This window comes from Puma concolor, chromosome C1 (assembly GCF_028749965.1).
Source record: "Puma concolor isolate L17-30 chromosome C1, mPumCon1.1.hap2, whole genome shotgun sequence".
Lineage (NCBI taxonomy): Eukaryota > Metazoa > Chordata > Mammalia > Carnivora > Felidae > Puma > Puma concolor.
The window spans coordinates 50,946,601-50,969,338 of NC_141674.1; the positions used below are offsets into that span (position 1 = coordinate 50,946,601).

At 38.8% G+C, this 22,738-nt stretch overlaps 1 protein-coding gene and 1 pseudogene across 6 annotated transcripts in view; one reads left to right on the plus strand and one right to left on the minus strand.

Annotated features, from left to right (window-relative positions):
- The window catches only part of PATJ (PATJ crumbs cell polarity complex component), a 367,672-nt gene that overhangs the window by 220,217 nt on the left and 124,717 nt on the right, over positions 1-22,738 (plus strand). For all 6 annotated transcript variants that reach the window (XM_086717156.1, XM_086717157.1, XM_086717152.1 and 3 more), the window contains one exon: positions 20,109-20,200. In XM_086717156.1, the coding sequence (XP_086573282.1) occupies positions 20,109-20,200 (92 nt within the window). The remainder of the gene's footprint in view (positions 1-20,108; positions 20,201-22,738) is intronic.
- Positions 13,527-14,408, minus strand: LOC112868734 (cell division cycle-associated protein 3 pseudogene; annotated as a pseudogene).

The following is a 22,738-nucleotide window of genomic DNA, read 5'->3' on the forward strand; positions in this document are numbered from 1 at the left end:
TTTGTTGCTATTGTTGTGTTACTACTTTGCTCCAAGCTTCCTTTTATTTATAGTTGATCTGACTTATTTTAGGCCCCAAGATGAGGCTGATTTATAGGAAGGAGAAAAGAGCTTGGTCGAACGTGCATTGTGCCTTCTTTGAAGTCAGAAGCTCTGCTTCTTTACCGGAGCCGGTCTGCGACTGATTTCTGGCATGCCATTCACCAGCAGTTTTCTTGCTATGGGACTGCATTGTTACAGTGCAGGAGCAGCCAGCAAGTTCTGTCGATCGATGGCCCAGTTCATGTATAAAAGAAATCTTACATTAAGCCCCCAGAAGACAATGTGATTAAATCTCAGCTTCTTTACCCTTTACCATGATGCTGGTGTGGGGGCTCTGAATTAATTTCAAAAGTCATTAGCATATAATTACCATGTAGACTGGAATGAGACTTGCACCAGAGCATTGGCTTTCCCTGAGCAATTAGTCCCAGAAAATACACAGGCCTGGGCATGGCGCTGTCCTATGAATATAGGATTTATTTATAATCTCCCCTACAGTGCAAGTGTGGGAAGAGAGAGTGGATAATGCTGCATGGGGAATTGGAGTGATTTGTCAGGTTAGAAAAGCAGCCAGAAGCAGCAGGGTGGGTGGCACAAGACCTGCACAGTTGATTGGGCCAGCCTGGAGAGCTATGTCTCATCGGGCCCCCACGCCCTGCGCCACAGAGCACGCACATTCCCTTTGGGACATTTGCCTGCAGGATAACCAAAGCTGAATGTTGTTAGGTTTCACGTGTCTAACATGTTTACTTAAGAGACACTACAAATAAAAAGCACAATACTTCCCATATTTGCCAGGAATGAAGACGTAGAACCACAAGTGAACTCGGATCTTATTGTCTTGTTATGTTTATTTCGTAAGAGAAAAAAGAACAGAAACCATAAAACTTCAGTGACTGGCCCAGGTACACATAGCTGCTTTGTGGCAAAACTCCTACCTGAGGGCTCTTACCACCTCCCTGGTCTCAACACTGGTTCTTTGTCCTCTGCTTGTTGCCAGTGAATTATTTTTGAAATGTTCGGAAGACTTAAATGTGATTTAGAAGTGCAGAAGGGTACTAAACAAATCACTAGCCTTTGTGCAGCTGCAGATAAGATTCTTTCTAATTTTCAGTCAAGTTTCTGTCACCTTAGATTGGCTCTTTTATAGATTATTGCCATACATGGATGTAATTTTATGACATGTGCTTCTTTTTTTAATTTTTTTAAAATTTTGTTAAATGTTTATTTATTTTTGAGAGAGACAGAGACAGAGTGTGAGAGGGGGAGGGGCAGAGAGAGAGGGAGACACCGAATCTGAAGCAGGCCGCAGGCTCTGAGCTGTCAACACAACCCAACGTGGGGCTTGAACTCATGAACGATGAGATCATGACCTCAGCCGAAGTCAGATGCCTAACTGACTGAGCCACCCAGCCACTCCCTGATGAGTGCTTCCTAATGCAATAATTATGCCCTAAGAGACCTCATGTAATAAAATATCCCATTGGAGAAACACTAGTTTGAGGAGCAGAAAGAAGACTAAAGGAAAGCAAAATTGCAATATATTTTTCCTAGTTTTATTAAGAGATAGGTTTATAATAGCTAAAAGTGCAAAAATAAACTGACCAAATTTTTTATCGTGTCAGTGGTTTCATGAGTGTTAAAACATATTTTACATTTTAAACAAGTAATTTATTTTATGTCTGTTATTTCTCACTGCACTTGTTGTTAAAACTTTACAAAAATAAATACTTTTAGCAGATCCTGAATATAACCTTCCCATATGCATAGCTAAAGTGACCCCATTTGGGAGCTCTTAAAATAGCCTAGAGCCCAATTCACAACTCTGAAAGTCAACAGAAGAATATGGTCAACCTCACACATAAAGGGGCCTCTCCTGTGTGTGTAACATTTTTTCTTTCTTCACAGTGCAGCCTCCTGGTTATTACAGCATATAATCAATAGCTGTCTGTGTCTCATTAAGTCATCTTTCCCAGGTAATCTATTGTATGATATCCAATATGAGTTACAAAAAGATGTACTCATTAAGAGAACATTTGGGGTAGGAAAGCGGTATTAGGAATTGAGTTCACATCGAATACTTACTGTTTTCAAGTCAGTGCTAAATACTTTATGTGCATTATCCTAACTTTTATAACAAACCGATGAAAGTAGGTGTTATTTTAATCCCCATTTTACAGATAAGGAAACTGAGATCTGAAGGGGTAGAGTCAACAGGCAAACACTAACTTTTTCTGACTCTAAAGTTCTTACGTTATTTCATTGTGGATTAATCATGATTCTAAAAAGTAATAAGTGGTGACTCTTGGCTGGCTCAGTCAGTAGAGTGTGTGACTCTTGATCTCAAGGTCATGAGTTTGAGCCCCACGTTGGGCAAAAAGCCTACTTAAAAAAGTGATAAGTAAATTTCTCATCATTTTGTAGTTTGGGTAGATTAGATTAATGCAGTTATTCTGGTGCCAGTTCAAAATATCTGAAATAGTCTCTCACAATGCAATACCATGTTACTCTTTTTATCTTCTTAAAATTGAATGCCACTTTGAGTTCAATAGAAGAATGCAGTCAGTGAAATTACAGCCATCTCTCAAAAATCAAAGAAGAAAAATAATCTGGTTTTGAGGTTATTCTTGTCCAATTTGAGAGCTTCTCTGAACTTCATAATTTAAGAGCTTTCCCCCTCAAAACCATTGTAAAGGTAAGGTTTTATTTTCAGGCTGAAGGAAATATTATGTAAGACCTAGCTCATATTGGGTGGCCTCATTTTTCTCTGTATTTCTTGCATGAAGTCTTAGAACTTTATCTCTGCCCTTTTAGTTTCGGTCTCTGGCTTGTTGGGGGAAGAGTTTTAATTATTTAGTCACACTTCATTGTCTTTATACTGCTGAAATATTTGGGCTAAAAGTCTATGTTCTTACTGATCTTTGAGAGGAATGACAATCATTTAATTTTTATTATTGCAGTCCTCATTATCACTGTACAAAAGCTTTGTGTGAGATTTCTACAGTGAACCACATTATCTTAAAATCAGAGATAAAGTGCTGTGAAAGAGAAAGTGCCATGGAAGCAGAAAGTAAAAATGTGAGGATAATCAAAGAAACTTAGATTACTGTGAAAAGAATATAAAAAACAGGGAAGGGAACGTATGCTGGGAGAAAGTTGCCATTTGGAACGAATAATTGGTCTTTAGCAGTATGTCTCAAGACTCTTCTTTCTGCAGTTTCCCCTCAGCTCTTACATGACTTGTTGGGGTAATTCTCCAGGTCCCTGTTCCCTGCTTTTTCCAGTTTCTTCTCTACCTCCTTCCAGTCCTATTCATTGCCATCATAATGACCATACTGAAATGCAGTCTAGAAAGATATACTCTTAGATTATGGCGAAGGGTCTCCTTATATCAACCTCAGCATATAACTTATGCCTGTATTTTGCTCCATTTGCACAATGGAAATTTCTTGTAGTCACTATGAAGTCTTGAGGCATGAAGCCTGAAAGAAAAGTGTTAATGAAATTCTTATTCCGGGTTTGACTTCCTAACGATATCAGGCAGCTGCTTAAACTTGTCAAAAATGTGGTTGTATATGTTTTAATTATAGTTTTTAAGGAGTAGGCCTAAAATCAGTAATCCAACCTGAGAATCAGATGTTCTGCTCCAAAGAGTAGCCATCAGCCTATTTCTCATTATTTAGAAAAAAAAACTTTTAGTGTTTATTTATTTTTCAGAGAGAGAGAGAGAGAGAGAGAGAGAGAGAGGAGGGGCAGAGAGAAAGGGAGACACAGAATCCCAAGCAGACTCCAGGCTGAGCTGTCAGCACAGAGCCTGATGCGGGGCTGGAACTCACGAACCGTGAGATCATGACCTGAGCCAAAGGCAGATGCTTAACCAACTGAGCTACCCAGGCGCCCCATATTTCTCATTATTTTAAGTCAGGAAAGTTGATGCATTCATTACACATGAACCCCCAACTCCTCCTCCCGCCAATTTTCTAAAATGTTACTGAAACGCAATTAAAAAAAAAGTGCATGTAAATAACACAGTCATGTTAGGATATGAAGTGTGGACTGTCACCCAACAGTATGATTGCTAACACAGTTGCATTGTGTACAGTAACACGGCTTCCAGTTCACTACAGCAGCATTCAAACTGCACATCCTTCTTGCTGCTACTGAGTATGGTTCCAAACACCGCTCTGCGATTCTGCATTTGGAATATGCCCGGAGACTGTTCCCTCACAACATCTCATTTAAAATGTTTTACTCTGGGGGCGCCTGGGTGGCGCAGTCGGTTAAGCGTCCGACTTCAGCCAGGTCACGATCTCGCGGTCCCGGAGTTTGAGCCCCGCGTCAGGCTCTGGGCTGATGGCTCAGAGCCTGGAGCCTGTTTCCGATTCTGTGTCTCCCTCTCTCTCTGCCCCTCCCCCGTTCATGCTCTGTCTCTCTCTGTCCCAAAAATAAATAAACGTTGGAAAAAAAAAAATTTAATAAAAAAAAAAAAGTTTTACTCTGTATTGGGGATGTAGATACAAAAGTTTCCTATGTAAACATTTACTGAAAAATACTTTCTTGAGAGTATATGCAGGCCCTATGAACTTTGAGTACTGAAAATCAGAAGGTATTCTATTGGGAAAACCTTACCTGGAAAGTGGTTTTCCTCCTCTTAAAAAAACTCTTACCATCTATAAAGTAAGCAGAATTATGTAATGAAAGCCTTCTGTAGAGCTATCACATGGTTCACCAATTATCAACACTGTCATTTCTGTATCACCTGTACCTCCATATGTCCACACCTATGCAATTATTTTTATAGTTGGAAGGGAGGGATAAAACTTACAGAAAAAGAAATGCACAGATAGTCTCTGTCTAATTTTGACAATTATATACTCCTGAATAATCCAAATATCTATCATTTTTGTCTCCCCAGAAATTGTTCTCATGTACTTTCCCTCTGGAATCTTTCATTTCCATCCTGGGAGGCAAACACTGCATTGATGTTTGGTTTTGTTTTCCTTTCATGGGTTTTTCCTATTCTAGAACTTCACATATATGGAATTATACAGTATGCACTCTTTTGTGTCCAGCTTCTTTGACTTCGCCTATGATTCATCTGTGCTGTTGCATATATTAGTAGTTTGTTCCTTTTTGTGGCTGAATGATATTCCATTGTATAACTACCACAATTTCTCAGTTTACCTGTAGATGGACTTTCGGATTTTTTGCAGCAGTGACTCTGGAAACAAACATTTGTGTGACAGGTCTTCTTGAGGACAACTGTTTTCCTTTTTCTTGGATAAATATTAATGGTAAATGAGCGGGACATAGAGTGGTTGTGTGCTTAACTTCAAAGAATCCGCCACACCTTTTGTCCAAGTAACTGGGCCATTAAACATTCTCACCAGCAGTGTGTGAGCATTCTGGTTGTTCTACAACCTTAGCTCCTCTGGTTGGTGTGGCTTTAATTTACTTTTTCTTTTTTAAATTCATTTATGTATTTTGAGAGAGAGTACACGTATAAGCGGTAGAGAGACAGAGACAGACAGAGAGAGAGAGAGAGAGAGAGGGAGAGAGAATCCCTAGCAGGCCCTGCGCCATGAGTGTGGAGTTCGACGTGGGGCTTGAACTCACAAACTGTGAGATCATGACCAAAGCCGAAATCAAGAGTTGACGCTCAATGGGCTGAGCCCCTCAGGCGCCCCTACATTTTCTTGTTGACTGATGATATTGAACACTTTTCTTGTTTAGCAGCCCTTCAGGTAGATTCTTTTCTTTTATAGTTACTGCCCTAAGAATCTTGGCCTACCTCCAATAATCGCAAGTAATTTTTTCTATATTTTCTTCTAAAAACTTTATGGTTTTAGCTTTTATGTTTAGTTCTGTGATCCATCTTGAATTAATTTTTATGTGTGGTGTGAGATAGGATTTGAGGTTTATTTTTTCCGTGTGAGTACCTACTCGTTCAAGCACCATTTGCGAAAAGACTTTTTTCCCCCATTGACTTCCTTTGCGCTTTGTCAAATATGAAATTACCATATAACTGTGTGTCTATTTTTGGACTTTCAGTCCTCTTCTATTAATCTGCCTGTCACGCTGCCTTGATTACCATATCTTTACAGCAAGTCTTGAATTAAGGTAGCACCAAGTCCTCATTTTGTTATTTTTTGAAAGTTGTTTTGGCTCTTCTAGCTCCTTTGAGTTTCCATATGAATCTTAAAACCAACTTGTAAATTATTAATTTTTTAAGAAAGTCAGCTGGGATTTTGATTGAGATTGTATTGAATCTATAGTTTAATTTAGGGAGGCTAAACTTCTTGACAATATGGAGTCCTCCAAATTATGAATGTGATATTCCCATTTAATAATTTTTCTGAAGTGTTTCATAGTTTGCAGTGTAGAACTTTTGCATTTTCAGGTAAGTGTATTCCTATGTATTTTGTATTCAGTGCTCTTATAAGTGGAATTTTTATCTTTTCATTCTTCTTTGTTGCTAGCATGTAGAAATACAATTGATTTTCATGTACTTATATATTGACCTTGTATCCTATAATCATGCTAACCTAACTTTTTACTTCTAGTAGTTTTTTTGTTGAGTCCTTAGCATTCTCTGGAGGTAACTGATCATTCATCCATGTATAGGGAGTTTATTTCTTCCTTTTCAATCATTATGACCTTATCCTCCTTCCTTCTCTCACCTTCTGTTCTCTCTCTCTTTTGTGCCCCTAGTCTCAGAAGCCATTTGGTGTCGGATGATTAAATAAGACCTTAGCTGTATGTAGGTTTTTCATAAGCCAAGGAAATTCCTTTCCATTTCTAATTTGATAAGAGGGTTTTCCATTTAAATTACAATCTGACATTATATTTTGTCAAATGCTTTGTATGCACCTGCTTAGGTTATCTATATATGTTTTTAAATGAAATTTAAGTATCACACAAAAAGACACTGACTAATGGCATTGTTCAAACTCTTTATCATAATATTCAAAATCATTCAAGAGATATCTTTGTTTTTGGTGGGTGGAGGGGTGGGGGATGCCTGGGTGGCTCAGTCAGTTAAGCATTCAACTTCAGCTCAGGTCATGATCTCACGGTTCATGATTTCGAGCCCCACGTCAGGTTCTGTGCTGACAGCTAGGAACCTGGAGCCTGCTTCAGACTCTGTGTCTCCCTCTGTCTCTGCCCCTGCCCCTGCCCCATGCACACCCTGTCTCTTTTTTTTTAATGTTCTTTTTTATGTTTTTTTAATAATGTTGATTTATTTTTGAGAGAGTCCGTCCACGTCTGAGCGAACACATGAGTAGGGGAGGGGCAGGGAGAGAGGGAGACAATCCGAAGCAGGCTCCAAGCTCTAAGCTGTCAGCACAGAGCCTGACACGGGGCTTGGACTCACAAACTATGAGATCATGACCTGAGCTGAAGTCGGACACTTAACTGACTGAGCCACCCAGGCACCCCTCAGGAGATATCTTTAACCTTCCTTTCCAGCCTCTGCCACTGCTTCACTGTTCTGATCCAACTATATTGAACTACTTAAATAAGTCCTCAATACAGATGAGTATTTCCATCATTCTATTCTTTTGCCCATGTATTTTATTCAGTATACTTGCATAGATGTTTTAAAGACCTAGCCCAGTTGTTTTAGCATAAGTTCATGACATTATTTTTCTTACTGCCCTAAATAAAAATCAGATATCTCTTCTTTATATACATTGTTTAAATGCTTCTTAACTTTAGGTAATTGACTTGAAATTCAAAGGTGAAGATGACAGAATGGAAAAACAAGTATACTAGCTATTATTTGTTAACAGTACTATTTTTATAAGAGAGATGGCTTGTAATACCAGTTCTATTTTTTTTTTTTTAATTTTTTTTTCAACGTTTATTTATTTTTGGGACAGAGAGAGACAGAGCATGAACGGGGGAGGGGCAGAGAGAGAGGGAGACACAGAATCGGAAACAGGGTCCAGGTTCTGAGCCATCAGCCCAGAGCCTGACGTGGGGCTCGAACTCACGGACCGCGAGATCGTGACCTGGCTGAAGTCGGACACTTAACCGACTGCGCCACCCAGGCGCCCCACCAGTTCTATTTTTAACTAACTGTTTTTCTCAGATAAATCCTTTAATCTCTGTTGCCATCTCTTAACTGTAAGATAGAAGAATGGTCAATAATATCTCTAAAAATCTTTCAAACTTGGGGCTCCTGAGTGGCTCTCTCGGTTGAGCATCCAACTCTTGATTTCAGCTCAGGTCATGATCTCACAGTTTATGGGATCAAGCCCTGCATCAGTGAGGAGCCTGCTTGGGATTCTCTCCTTCCCTCTCCCTCTGTCCCTCCTCTTCCTTGTACAGGCGTGTGCATTCTCTCTCTGTCTCTCTCTCTCTCAATAAATTAAAAACAAATCTTTCAGACTTAATGTTGTCTGAATCTGTGATCTAAATGTTTGCTCCTCAAACTTCAGCATATTAATTTAGCCTAACGAATTTCTGATCTCTATTCTGGGGAACGTGAAACTGCAAATCCTTTCTCAAAAATGTTTACCAAACAAATCTCTTTAGCTATATAAGTTGCTCTCAACCAAGTTTGTGTATCAGACTCATAGGAAAGGTTTGCCTAAATAACAACCCTTCACCCCATCCTCTTAGAGGATAACCTCCAAAGGTGGAGCCTAGGTGTACTTTTAACTAGTCAGTATATAACAAATCTTATTAGGAGTCTAGATGTGAATTTTTGCTCCTGTCATAGAAGGGCATAAGATGTGCCCTGGAATCCATAAAAAGCAAAGGCAAATGGTCCGTAGTACTTCCTGCCCTTCAACTTGAGGCTCTGTCTCCATACTGTCCCTTTTAAATGCCAAGAGAATAGGATTGACCTAACATAGGGGCTGTGACTGGAAAAATTAGGGCAGGAAAAGAAGGTGATTTTTGAGCTGAAGGCTCAAAGTTTTGCACAATATTTAAATATAATTTAAAATTATTTTGACTCTAAATTTTATTTCCCATCCTTACTTATGTTTCTGACTGTGACTCAAAAGTATTAGGTTAGCAAATAGATTTTAATTCTAATTGATTCCCTAACATACTAAGTTGTCATAAAGGTGTTACTTCTTATTGCTACTTTTGTCTTTCTAACTTACAGATTATGCTTTTTTATATGTTTTTAAAATAACATGTAATCATAAAAAATTATAATGGTTTAGGTAAAAGTAATCATCTTCCCTCTTTTACCTTTGTAATACTACTCCTCTAGAAGTAACCCCTGTCAACTTATCATCTTTCCTCTTGATCTCATGCACAGTCACATACATTGTGCAAACAGATTTTAAAGTTAATTAATGTACACAAACAGAATCATAATTCGCATACCTTTTTTACTGAATGATATGTCATTTATGATCTATATTATTTAGATGTCAGTACAAATAATACTATAACATACTGCTGTATATGTCTTTGTGCAATTGTTTGAATATGTGGCATAGAAAATATCAAATTATCTTTCTTCGGTGTTACACAAAATTTCTGCTCCTCTAACAGCTTGTAAAAGAAGTTGTTTCCCACCCGCCAAATCTAGCAAACACTAGATGTAATCAGACCATAGCCAACCTGCCAGATGCAGGGGTTTTTTTTTTAAAGATTTTTTTGGTGTTGTTTATTTACTTTTGAGAGAGAGACAGAGAGACAGAGTGCTAGTGGGGGAGGGGCAGAGAGAGGGAGACATAGAATCTGAAGTAGGCTCCAGGCTCTGAGCTGTCAGCACAGAGCCCGACGCAGTGCTCGAACTCACGAACCGTGAGGTCATGACCCGAGCTGAAGTCGGCCGCTTAACCAATTGAGCCACCCAGGTGCCCCAGATGCAGTTTTTTAAATTGAATAAAAATTCTTTACTTATATATCATACATATACACATGAGGAAGTGACCGAAAGAATAGGACTATACTCTGGTGAGGCAGTTTTTAAAGTCGATACTTGGATTTTTATCTGCCTTCACCACTTTAGAATGAGAACTGGGTGCTGGGAAATTATTTTGGAGAGGGAGGAAGGTAGTTGGGCTATGGGTGATTAGGACAAGTCTTTAGCAAAGTAGCAGGAGTCCCATAGCATGCCACCCATTCCAGCCTCAGACCTGCTGGAAAGAGGCTCTGGGATCAGGACATGTGAGCTTGGATTCTGGTTCTGCAGGTGTCTTACCTAGAACCCTATACAAGTCCCTGAGTTTGAGTCTCAGTGTCCTTGTTACAGAAATACCAGAGCATCTGCCTTGCCGACCTGTCATGCAGAGCAGTGTGACAGTGCCAGACTGTCTGTGAAATATGCTTTCAAAGCTATCAAATACACATGATCTAATCCTGACTCTACAGGCTATAGGACTGGTTCGCTGACAAAATTTGTGTCAAAAAAAAAAAAATGTTTTTAAAAGAGAAGCTGGAGTTGGGAGGAGGGAAGTTAGGAACTTCGATGAAGTCCTTTGATGATTCACTGGGTTTGTGGCTACATCTGTGGGAGCATCTAGGAAAATATTTTGAAGGCAAAAGAGAAAAAGTCTAAAAACAGAGGGAATTGGAGTAGAGCTCTAAGTAGCTCATCATATGAAAGAAGTAAACGTTAAGCTGACCATTACTAGTCTTGATTCATAGTGTGTACCAATTCTTGGAAGAAGGAATTCTAGGTCAGTGGTCACCTGAGTCTGTTTGCTTCTGTGACTAACAACACCACTAATACAGGTAGGTTGTAATGCCTCAGCCTCCTAGGGAAACATGATTCCTTTGCAATATTAATGAGCTGTTAAGAAGAGAGATTATACTTCTGCCTCCATTTACATATTCCTTCCTATTTTGGTCAAGTGAACCAACCTGTAGCAATTGGGGCAACTTCCACAGAAACACTGAAAATCAGAGCAGCACATAAACGTATTTCTCTGCTCACTTCCTTGAAGTCAATATTTTTCAGAATTGTCAAGGTTTAGGATTCAAAAGAACAACCTGTTTTGGGACACCTGAGTGGCTCAGTCAGTTGAGCTTCCAACTTCAGCTCAGGTCATGATCTCACAGTTCGTGGGTTCAAGCCCCACATCGGACTGTGTGCTGGCAGTGCGGAGCCTGCTTGTGATTCTCTCTGCCTCTCCCTGACTTGCGCTCTTTCTCAAAATAAATAAGCTTTAAAAAATAAAAGAACATGCTGTTTTCTGAATATATCAAATTTAGGGAGATGTGAGCTACGTATTACTATTACTTTGCCTTTAGAAGGTGTTCCAGTTTCATTAGATTTGTTTGAGAGAAAATAAATCTCATGCTTAAGCCTTTTAAATGGCTGTATTCCTTTGGGAACATTGTACTTCACAAGAAATAGATTACAGTGACGTTGCCTACCTCATTTCAGCACTGCATCATTAAACTGAGTCCTTAAAACCTGCTCCTTTACCCAAAGTATTAAATTATTGGAGCTTGATGTGTATTATTTTGTCTTTTTGAGAAAAAAATTAATGTGACAGTTTTCTTCGGAAATACTTTTTCATTACAGTGAAATTGTTTTCATGTGAGTTTCCGTCACTTTCCCTGTTCCATCGCTAGCCTTGGTACCTCTCTCTTTCCTTCTCCCATGTGCAAACCTGAAATGGTGGTTTGGAAAGTGAGGATCATTCTTCATGGAGGCTAGTGCCCAAAATTTTTGGAAAGGGAAAGTATTCTACAAGGTCGTCTTTGAACAGGACCTGTTTACTTCTATAATACCACTACCCCAAAAGCTATACTAAAGTATCTGTGTTTCCTAGAAACTAAGACCTGCAGTTTTTTCCCTGGCCCTGGTGCTCTTCCTGCTGCTTACTTCCCCCTGTGCCTGCTAAGTTTCTGTCTGCTCAAGACCAACCCACCCATCTCCAAGAAGAGACAGTCACTTCTTGCTTTATGCCTACATTCATTATGCCAATGCCAATTGCAGATTTTTGTTTCCAAGACTGTTAACTTACCGGAGTACCAGCTGCTCGAGTGCAGGGACCATATCTGACTGAATAAAATAATTCCTATAAAGTAATTTTCAGAGGATCTGGTACCTGGAACAAAGCTGGTGCTCAATACATGATAGCTGTGGTAATGATGGCAATGAAAATTCCTCTATCCTCATCACTTACACTACGACAGTTGAATAAATGAGTAAATGGATGGATATAACGTATATCTAATATACTTTTATTGGAATATTTCTTGGTCTGGCGTTTCTGTTTATGAGGCCCTATTAATTGGATTTAAAATTTCACAGGATTAAAAATGAGTTACTTAGGTTAACAAGACAGGCTTTTGGACTCAAACAGATTTGGCTATAATTACTGGCTATAGATCTGTTATATTGGTTAAATTCCTTAAACTTAATATATTTCACTTTCTCCATCTGTATAATTAGATGATAATGTATTCCTCTACTGATTTGTGTGAGACTTAAGTGAAATAATGTATTTAAGATGTGTGTATATGCATGTGCCTTGTGTGTTGTAAGCATTTATTAAATGGTATTATTACAAAGTAGTAATAAAATATCAATATACAGAAACAAACTGGAAATCACCTCAAATCCCACCAATCAGAGATATCATCATTGTTGACATTTAGTATATACTCACGGAGCTTTTTTTAGACTCAGAACTTTTACATAAATGAAAATAATGTGATAGATAACGTATTTTGTCATTTACTTTTTTCACTCAGTAATTTTATCTTTTTTAAAATATTTATTTATTTTGAGAGAGAGAGAGAGAGCAAAAGCAGAGAAGGGGCAGAGAGAGAGAGGGAGAGAGAGAATGTCAGACTCCACACTCATTGTGGAGCTGACGCGGGACTCAATCTCATAACCGCAGGATCATGACCTGAGCCGATATCAAGAGTCAGATGTTTAACCGACTGAGCCACCCAGGTGCCCCCAATTTTATCTTCTTATGGCAGTGGATCTAGGTCTGTGCCATCCTTCTTCACTTCCTTTTAATGACACAGTTTTCCATTTATCAACGTAACGATAGAAAATATAATAAAACTTTTGTTGATGAGTGTATAGTTTTTTCATTTTTTTCTCTATTATAAGTATAGCCATCATAGACATTTTGACTCCCAGATTTTTAATCTTTTTAGGATAAACTTTTAGCAGTGAAATTATTAGATTAAAAATTAACCTATAAAAAGTCTCATCAATTATACTTACTGTTTTTTCCTACATGTGTGTTATACTCAGTAAAAGAGTTTATTAAAGGAAAAAGTTAACCTATAGATTCCAGTGTCATGAAATATAAGCAATAGAGTATATTTAAAAGTAAAGTAGGGAGAAGGAGTCAGTTTTCATTATCAGGAGTTCCAGTTACCTGAACTCTAGCTCCGTGTTTTGGTTTTTTTTTTAATCACTTCCTTTAATATACAAGAAACACACGAGACACAAATAAAGGCTAAGAAAGTGCTCAGTCCTCGAGTTGGTAGTTTAGGGGGAGCTGAAGACAACGAGCCTTTCCTGTCTCCCAGGGAAAGAAGGGCTGTGAGGACACAACATCACCAGGCCTCTGGTGAACCCGGCGCTGGGGCCACACACGGCCTAGTTCTCCACCAAGTTTGGAAAGTGCTGATTTTCCTTGTCCTGGTCCTGGCCCTGCTCCCACACTCGGCCTCCGGCTTCCAGAAGTCGTCCAGTTCTCAGAATGGCCCCTTCCTTTAGTGCTCTAGCATTTTCACTGAGGGGAGGAGGCTGCTTACCCTGTCGTGGTGTCAGAGTTCTGGGGGAGTTGTCATCCTGTAGGATGGTGAGGGGAGATCTCCCTAGTACCTTGCCATTTCCTTTCTGTCTATTGTGCTTAGAACCTGAAGATCAGGGAGTCTCAGGGTCTCTTAAGGGCTTGTCTGAACCCTGGCAGGCCATGGGGGGTTGTGAGGGCTGTCCTGCTTCCTCCTTGGAGGACACCTGCTTGAGGGGAGCTCAGTCTTGCTCCAGAGTGGCATCCAGTCCTCAAGGGAAAACTGGGTGGCCAGAGGCAAGTCCAATTCAGAAGGTGAAGTTGCCTCTAGGGGCAGAACAGGCTCTGGGGGAAGATTCGATTTGGAGGCTTCTGTCTCAAAGACTTCATTCAGCTGTTTCACCAGTGGGCTTGGGGGTCTCCACTGCCAGTCTTCATAGGTGTCCGTGCAATGCCAAGGGTAGGAGAGTGGGGATCTGAGTCTTGGGCCTCATTAGGACCCTCCAACTGCTCTCCTGCTGGTAGGGTTGGCTGTAGAGAACTCTCCATCTGGATGGGAGTGCGCAGGATGACGGCACTAGGTGAACGCGGGTCCGCCACTCGGGCCAGAAGCTTGTTGTGCTGTGGAAACCAAGCCAGAATGACCGGGGAGCTCTTGGCTGAGCCCATCTCCACCAGGAGAAATAAGGTGGGGTGGGGCGGGGCCTGGACCAGGGCAAGGAGGGGACGCCAGGCCCCAATTCCTCTTTGGGATGCACAGAAGCTCCTAGCTCAGTTTTTTAATAATAATTTTCAACTGTTCAGAATAAATCCCTCTACTTCAATAAAAGTATGAGCAAAGGTGGTGTTGTTGGGTATTATACTATAACATGGTATTCAAACCTCAGGCAAATCTGTTGCTTGAACTAAATTTTAGTTTTTTATAATTAATATCTTTAATCCCAGCTTAAGTTAATTAACTTTGACTTCCAATTTGGTAAGTTTTTTGAATAGATTTAATTGAGTTGCTCTCCAGCATAAATTTATATTCATGTTCAGTTGAACTATGGAAAATTGAGTGATATTTTTGAATAATTAATTTTAGTAAAATAAATCTCATTAAAGACCTCTTAAGTGAAAGTTTACGTAGTATAACAAAAGGATTTACATTCATTTACTTTTGCTGAATCTTGCTGTATTAACCCTAATTCTACTTCTTCTACAAACTGTAAAATAATGCAATTAAATATCCAATCTTTGATACCAAAATATAGAGAGTTTACCTCAAAAGAGTGCTTTCTGGGTTTTTTTTTCCTTCTCCACTGCAGTAGCAGAAACCAATTTATGAAGGGAAATATAAATCCCATTGAAAACCCGTTATAATATGACTTCTGAGTTTTATAAAAACAGATGTTTCTTATTTAAGGCTATTGTCTTCAGTATCTAGGGCTGCTATCATTTGCCCCTGTTCTCATTGAACTAGAAATTAAGAATTTAGGAAAAGATGAGTTAATTTACCCATGATAAAATATCAGTGTCTTTCTGGGACCGGGACCCCCTGAGCTTGAGATCGAAGTTACTGACCATGTGGAGGTCTCAGAAAGCCCTATTCAGAAGAGGAAACCAAACAGATAAGAAAATCAGAATTGTAACTCAAGAGCATAGAAATCTCCTTGGGTCAGAAAGCCTTTTTCCTTTGTCTACTTTCTTTTCTTTTTGAATGCCAGGATAAATTACTATGTGTCTGAGAGAGCATAAGACTAGGAGATAAAAAGAGGTATATCACTTGAATGTATAAGTTAGTATTTAGAAATAGGGGCCCCAGATACTGTATTGGTGGAGACTTTTTTGATGGGAAAGAACAGAAATTAGTTCAAGGTGATTTAACCAAAAAGGGGAGAACTTATTGTAATAGTATGGGTGTCCATCCCAGAACCTGGAGATTGGGTTGCCTGGGGACCTCAGGAAGTGATGGCTTTTCCTGCTCCTTCATCCATGTGGCAGAATATGGCCACCTCGCAGAAGCTCAGAAAAGATGTGGAGGATCGTTACGAGTGTCACTCAACATGCATAAACTGGACTGTCCCAGAAGTAGGATATATGGTTATTCTTGAGTGGAAGAGTTCTAGATCTCAGCTATTAAGATAATAAAAAGATAATTTAGGTGTAATGGGAACACTAAATCAGAACTTAGGATGGTTCTTCCCACCAGTAAGAATAATAACAAAAATAAGGACATATCTAAATAATTTATTACTCTTTTTCTGTATCATTGAGTCACCTTCAAAAGGAGAAACTTTGGGAAAGGCACTTCTCTACCGCCTCAGTTTACTGGAAGTAAATAGGAAATGATAATATTTTTTCTAACTTCTTGATAATCTGAATGATCACTCATATTCTAAAAGAATGGGAGCAGTATTTGCCCCAAAATGAAATATTTTAATTGTCTTCCTTTGGCATGAGTCAGAAAAAATTAAAATGGGGATCAATCTATACAGTATCTGTACAATGAAAAAAAGGGTAGTAAGTATATAATATTGTTCAAGTTGCAGTTTGCTTGCACGAAGAGAAGTACAGTCTTAGGGGACTCCACATTGCATTTCAGACTTGAAAAGCCTAGCAGTCAACTCTCAGGCATTTCCTCTGTACATTGTGGTAAGATGCTTTGATTCCGACTTCTGTATCTCAAAGCTCTATGACCTACGATGGTAGGTCACCACATCCTCCTGTTCCCACTCAGAGTTTATTTAACAGACATCTTTATAAAGATGACTTTCAAAATCATCTGATTTTTATGTGCACCATACAGATGTGACCTCTAGGTGTGCTTTAGGATTATCATCATCTGATGAAAGTACATAATACCCCAGTTGCTCTGAGATTTAAATGAGATAGTGTGCCTAAAGAGCTTAGGATAATGTTTGGTACAGATAAATGATAGCTGTTATTAATTAGAATTGACCTGAAAGACTTCCAGGAGGTATAAAGTGCTTTCTTTTTAGCCTGTGCTATACTTAGAAGATGCCCTACATCTGTTGTTTAAAGAATAGTGCCCTCAGAGAACAGCAGCTTCTCAGAAATAGAATAAGTGACAGTCTAAAGTTAATTGTGCATAAAATGCATCATATTCTTTCTAATTACTTACTGAATTTTCTCTGGCGTGTGTTTCCTTTAGTGATGAAGAAATACAAAAACTGCTTATGCAGTTGGAAGCTGTATGTGCCTTTCATTTAAGTAGTGAAATTGTTGTATATTAAATAAGATCCAAGAAAACACAAAAGAGCCCTTCCTGTCTTAGAACTCACAGGCTACTAACGTATTTCTGAAGTCAGAAGAGAGACTTTGTCTTAGATTTTTAAAGCCAGAGATCTGCATTTTCCTTTTTGACATAATCCTGTTAAATCAGGTTTCACTCTGTGTTGAGTTTCTTATTCTGTTCCTGGTCTTGCACTGCAGAACTGAGTTTCTCCAGAGGCCTCCAAACACTGGCAGGAGCAGCTACCATAACAGTAAATGGCACAGTTGTTGGCACTGGAAAAAACATCCACAGCAAGCAAGCTGTTCCGCCTTTCTACAGCCAGAGCCTCTGAATATTCACAAACAGCACCATGAAGACATAACTGTAGATTTACTCTTAGATAAATTAAAATTAATGACCTGCTTTCTTCATTTGGGCTGTAATTTTTCCCTCTTAGAATAACAGTACCATACATTTTATCCTATCAAAATGGAAGATCACAGCTAAAAAGCAGGCATCTCCATAAAGATGAAACAGCTCAATTTTCTGTATGTTCAAGCTTTTGCTAATAAAAAAGACTTTAAAAAGAAAAAAAAAATCCCTTTGAAGACTGGAGCCCACCTCAGAGAAAGCATAGTAGCAGTTGATTAATGAAAGAGCCATTTGCATTCAGGGCTCTGCAATTTTGGATGTCTCGCCGAGCACCGCTGTGTGCAGGCTACGCGTGGCAGGCTGGCAAACACCAAGTGGAGGACATGGTTCCTGCCCTCAACAAGTTTTGCCCAGTTTAGTAAATGCCAGGTGCCTGCACTGATGCTTATCACCTGACAAGGATTGGCTTGACCGTGTCAGGTGAGGCGTAAGCGCGACAAGAGAACATTTTTAAATGTAGTGCCACAGGATTCAAAGACGGGAAGATTTGATAGGTCTGCTTTCTGAAAGCAGAGGCCAGACACGGTGGGGAAGACATTCGCAAATAATTACCTGAATGCCAGACTTTGAGTCACGCATATTCCACATGTCATCTCATTTTTGAGTTGTGATTTAAAAGATCCGTATTTGTTGTTCATTGTAAATGGAAGAGATTGAGAAATACGGTTTGCAAAAAAAAGCGATCATGGCAGACATACTGTTTTGTAACCAGGTTAGCACAGTTGGACATTTCCTATGTCATTATTCTTTTTCACATGACTCTATCATTACATGACTTAACCATTTTTCCCCCTTATAATGAGTTAGGTAGTACAATGTAAATATAAGAAAAATAAAACTATGAAAACATTAGGAGAAAACCTATAATTTAAACGGTGGGCGCTTCAATACACACACACACACATACACACACACATATACATATACATTTTTTTAGAACAGCAAAATTGAGAGGAAGGTACAGAGATTTCCCATATGTCCCTTTTAGACTACCAACGTCCCTCTCCAGAGTGGTACATGTGTTATTGTTGATGTACCTGCATTGACACATCATCATCTCCCAGTGCATAGTTTACATTGGGGTTCACTCTTGGTGGTGTACATTCTGTAGGATTGGACAAATGTATAATGGTATGTGTCCATCATTATAGTATCATACAGAGGATGGACACATTTTTAAATACATGTTATTAAAAAAGATAAAAACCTTAACAGAAAAGATGAGTAATTTTGAACACCCCCAAAATAATTTTTGGTATTAAGATTATTATAAATGAAGTCGGTTAAGCAACCAGCTCTTGATTTCAGCTCAGGTCATGATCTCACAGTTCATGCGCTGATAACGCAGAGCCTGCTTGGGGTTCTCCCCCTCCCTCCCTCTCTCTCTCTCTCTGCCCCTCCCCTCTCACTTGCATGTGTGCTCTCTCAAAATAAATAAGTAAACATTAAAAAAAGATGATTATAAATAAAATTTAAAGGCATTATCTCATGTAATTCTCACAACAGTTTTATGAAGCAAGTGCTTAAATTCCTTTTAAAGAAGAGGAAACTGAGGCACAGAGAAATAGTGTGGAGATCAGTGGGTTTCTGGGAGGTTATCTTGGTAAAGAATAAAAGCTGATAGAATGAGGGACATAGTGAGAAGGTAGTTTCAGTTTAGTCTCTGCAACAGACTTTGATGTACATCCCCACGTTACCACTTCAAGATGATGGATGAGCTTCATTTCAGACAGCTCCCTCCTCTGTTCATTTCCATACACTTTCTCATATAACTGCTATGACAAAAACCTTTTCCAGGTATGTCTTCGAACACAAAATTTCAGAGGCCTCAAGGACAGACCAATGCTAATTACAAAAAACTGAAATCCCTATTTTCTATTCCTTATATAGTATATTGTACTGTCTCTTAAATAGACAGTTTCAAGGCCTCCGTTAAATTGGGACAGTATAGATCATTAACTAGTTATTAAAGAGACGAGGAGAAAAGCCAAAACTGTGTGAGCTATTATCAATTGGATGAAATAAAAGATTGATTATGACTATCATCATAGTTTATCACTGGAAAAATCTGGAGTAAAAAAATTTAGAATGTCAATGTTTTTAGAGCATATTTAGGCGAACTCAATCAAGTTGAAATTCCACCATATCTTGGATAAGAGCAGATGGCTCATTGATTGTGTATAGTAAAATGTTTCCATGCAATTGATCTAAAATTTGATTTAAAATGGGGATAGAATATTTACCTCCTCTGGAGTAACAAAATTTATGCTATGTAATAACCTTGACACATTTACAGAATCGTGTTTAATGGGCCCTCCAGAGGTCTGGTGAATACCACAGTTTAGTCTGTTTTCTACATTTTTTAGAAATCTGGAAAGGCTGTAGGAAATATATCTGTCATAAAGTTTTTACATTTAGCTCAACTACTGCTCTCTTGAAGTTTAGCAAAAGGTTCAAGGACTATGCTCTTTATTAGCTGCATTCAAAACTGAATTTAAGAGATTTTAATAGCTATTTGGAATTAGTATTTTAATCCATACTACAAACAATATTAAGATTTTTTAGCATTAAAGAGCCCTACATGGATCCACTTAAACATGAATGGACTTCATTGTTTAATTCCAAGTATATACACATATATTTGTATAAATGTATAAATATATACATGTATATTTTTATACAAACCAAACATATTGCATTTTTACAAGTGCATTTTATTTTTTCCCCATTAGATAAACAATCAGATCCTGTATGGAAGAAGCCACCAAAATGCATCTGCCATTATTAAGACTGCCCCATCAAAAGTCAAGCTGGTTTTCATCAGGTAAGATACGCACACACACGCATACATCTGGTTTTCTAAAATTAGTATCTCTTAAAAAATCTAAGATTTCTTCTGGAGGTGTTATTATTTTCTAAGACTATGTTTTATCTTTGGTTTGTCTAACAAAATCACCATATCCTAAAAATAGATTTTCCTTTTTTAACTGTCACTTTAAGGAACATTTGGATTGTTTCAATTATGAGGCTTTCTTGTTATTTACATTTCATATGATAGAACTGGTAGTTGAGGCTAGTATTTGTATTTTAGTTTTTAAATTTTCTTCCTTTCCTGGAGCTGGTTATCCGCTCTATAAATATAATAGAGTCTTCTAACTTCCCTTCCCCCTGTCACCATCATGTGGTACATTTGCTGACTCATTAATGTCTTCATCAAAGAATACGCAGGAAAACAGAACCCAGAAACATTTTAGGAGCTTCATATTAAGAGTGCTGGTGTGGGGTGCCTGGGTAGCTCTCAGTTAAGCCTCCAACTCTTGATATTGACTCAGGTCATAATCTCGCATTTTATGAGATCGAGTCCTACATCGGGCTCTGTGCTGACAGCATGGAGCCTACTTGGGGCGTTTTCTCTCTCTCTCTCTCTCTCTCTGCCCCACCCACACTCATGCTCTCACTGTCTCTCTTTTTGAACTTAAAAAATGTATATATCAAATGCTGGTGAGAAATCCCAAGGGGAGCAGATGTGAACTCTGGTGTCTAGAGTCATGTGGTGTGTTTGGGGTTCCACATTTTCCCATACCCTGCGTACTACCTGACTGAGTCCTTTTGGCATAAGTAAGTCAGAATTGGGAATTCTCGTTGGTGGTATTTACTATTGCCTCATCAGCAATGGAATGTTTGATTCCTTTTATTGGATCAAAATGACTGATAAATCAGAATTATCACTCAGTGACGCAGCTAACCCTGTATGTTAACTGTCACTCTGTTTCTTTTCCTTCTGGGCCTCAGGTATCCTCTATAAAATGGGAATAATAAAGCACCTACCTCACTCACTGTGACATGCCAAAAATCTGAAATGTTGAACACTTTCTCACGTAAAGACTGAAAGAGTGTTAAATGGCATTCTATGACATTGATGATCATTATTCCTCTTCCTACTATTACTAGTTATTTGTCAGTAAGAGCTATGCATTCCTAGGGACCACTGGGATTAAGGGGTAGTTTTGTTCCCAGATATGGACACTAATGTAGGTGATTGAAATATTCCTTCCCATGCCATCACTTCAGCCTCACAGGGTGTTATTGCTGTTTTGCTCCTGAAGAGATCATACATTGGTACCCTTTTCTCCCACTCAGCGACACTTCTGGGTTTCCAGGTTTTAGTCTTGCTTCTGAAGGGCGAATCCTTTCTCCTTCTCTTCTGTCTTTGTGTGTTACGCCAGCCTTCCTCTGGCTCACTCACCTTGAAGTCTTATGTGAGGTACCAGTCTCCTTTTTGGGTTTTTCTGCCCTTCCTGTTGCCAGAGGTTACAAAATTGGAGTTAGAGGCTGAAAACATGAACAGGCCTGAGGAAAGGTCAGCCGCTCAGAGATGAAGGTGTCCATTTACAGACATCCACGTAGGCTTGACCACTTTGCGGAGAGTCATGCGAGGATGCCACAAGCAGGCACACACAGCCCTCACGGGTGTCTGCACTTAGTGCTCAGCACATGTTGACCAACTACTGCAACTATTATGGTTATTAACATCGCCATCACCTCTTCACCGTCTGTGGGACTTTTATCACCCATTCTGGGTCATCCCACTTTAAAGAGAGCAAAAAGATAATTGAATAGGATCCAAAGGAAACCATCTAATGCAATTAAGTAGTTGGGAAATAGAATCCTCCTCTTTCAAAAAAGAAAGGTTACATGATTTGAAATTGTTTAGAAGATAGAAGAGAAAGCTGAGGAGAATTTTAATCATAGTAATAAAGCCCCGGTAATTTAGTGTGTGATGATTTCAATTTTGATTGTTCAGAGGAGATCAGAATCAAAGAAATGATTTGTTCAGTGAATTAATGGTGTAAGCATGATTGAGGATGTCACGGAATACTTATTTACTGGAAGGGATTTTAAGCAATTTGGAAGTATCAATGTACATTCAAAACATGCAATCTAATTATGAACCTTTCTTAAATTATAGTGCCTAGCACATTGTCGACATTCGAAAAGCTTTATTGAATAAGTTTCCTTGCAGCTGCCTCTAAGCAATTCCAGATTACTTATTCTCCAAAGGTAACAATCATAGTAAGTTAGTTTGGCTGATTTTGTGAATTTAAAGATAACAGAAAAAAAGATACATATAGATCAATTTATTATTTTACAAAATAATTTCTTTCTCATACTTTTAAGTCCCTCTCTTCAGTACTTTCCCAAATAATCTAAGTTGGGGCAAGTGTCTCTACCTTTCTGAATAGAGAGAAAAAAGATGTAGGCGTGATTCTGAATAATCTATTGTCCTATCCACTTTGAGACTGTAAAGGAAAATTAGTTTAAATTGAATCAAGACAGATGTATGCACTGCTGACAACCTTTT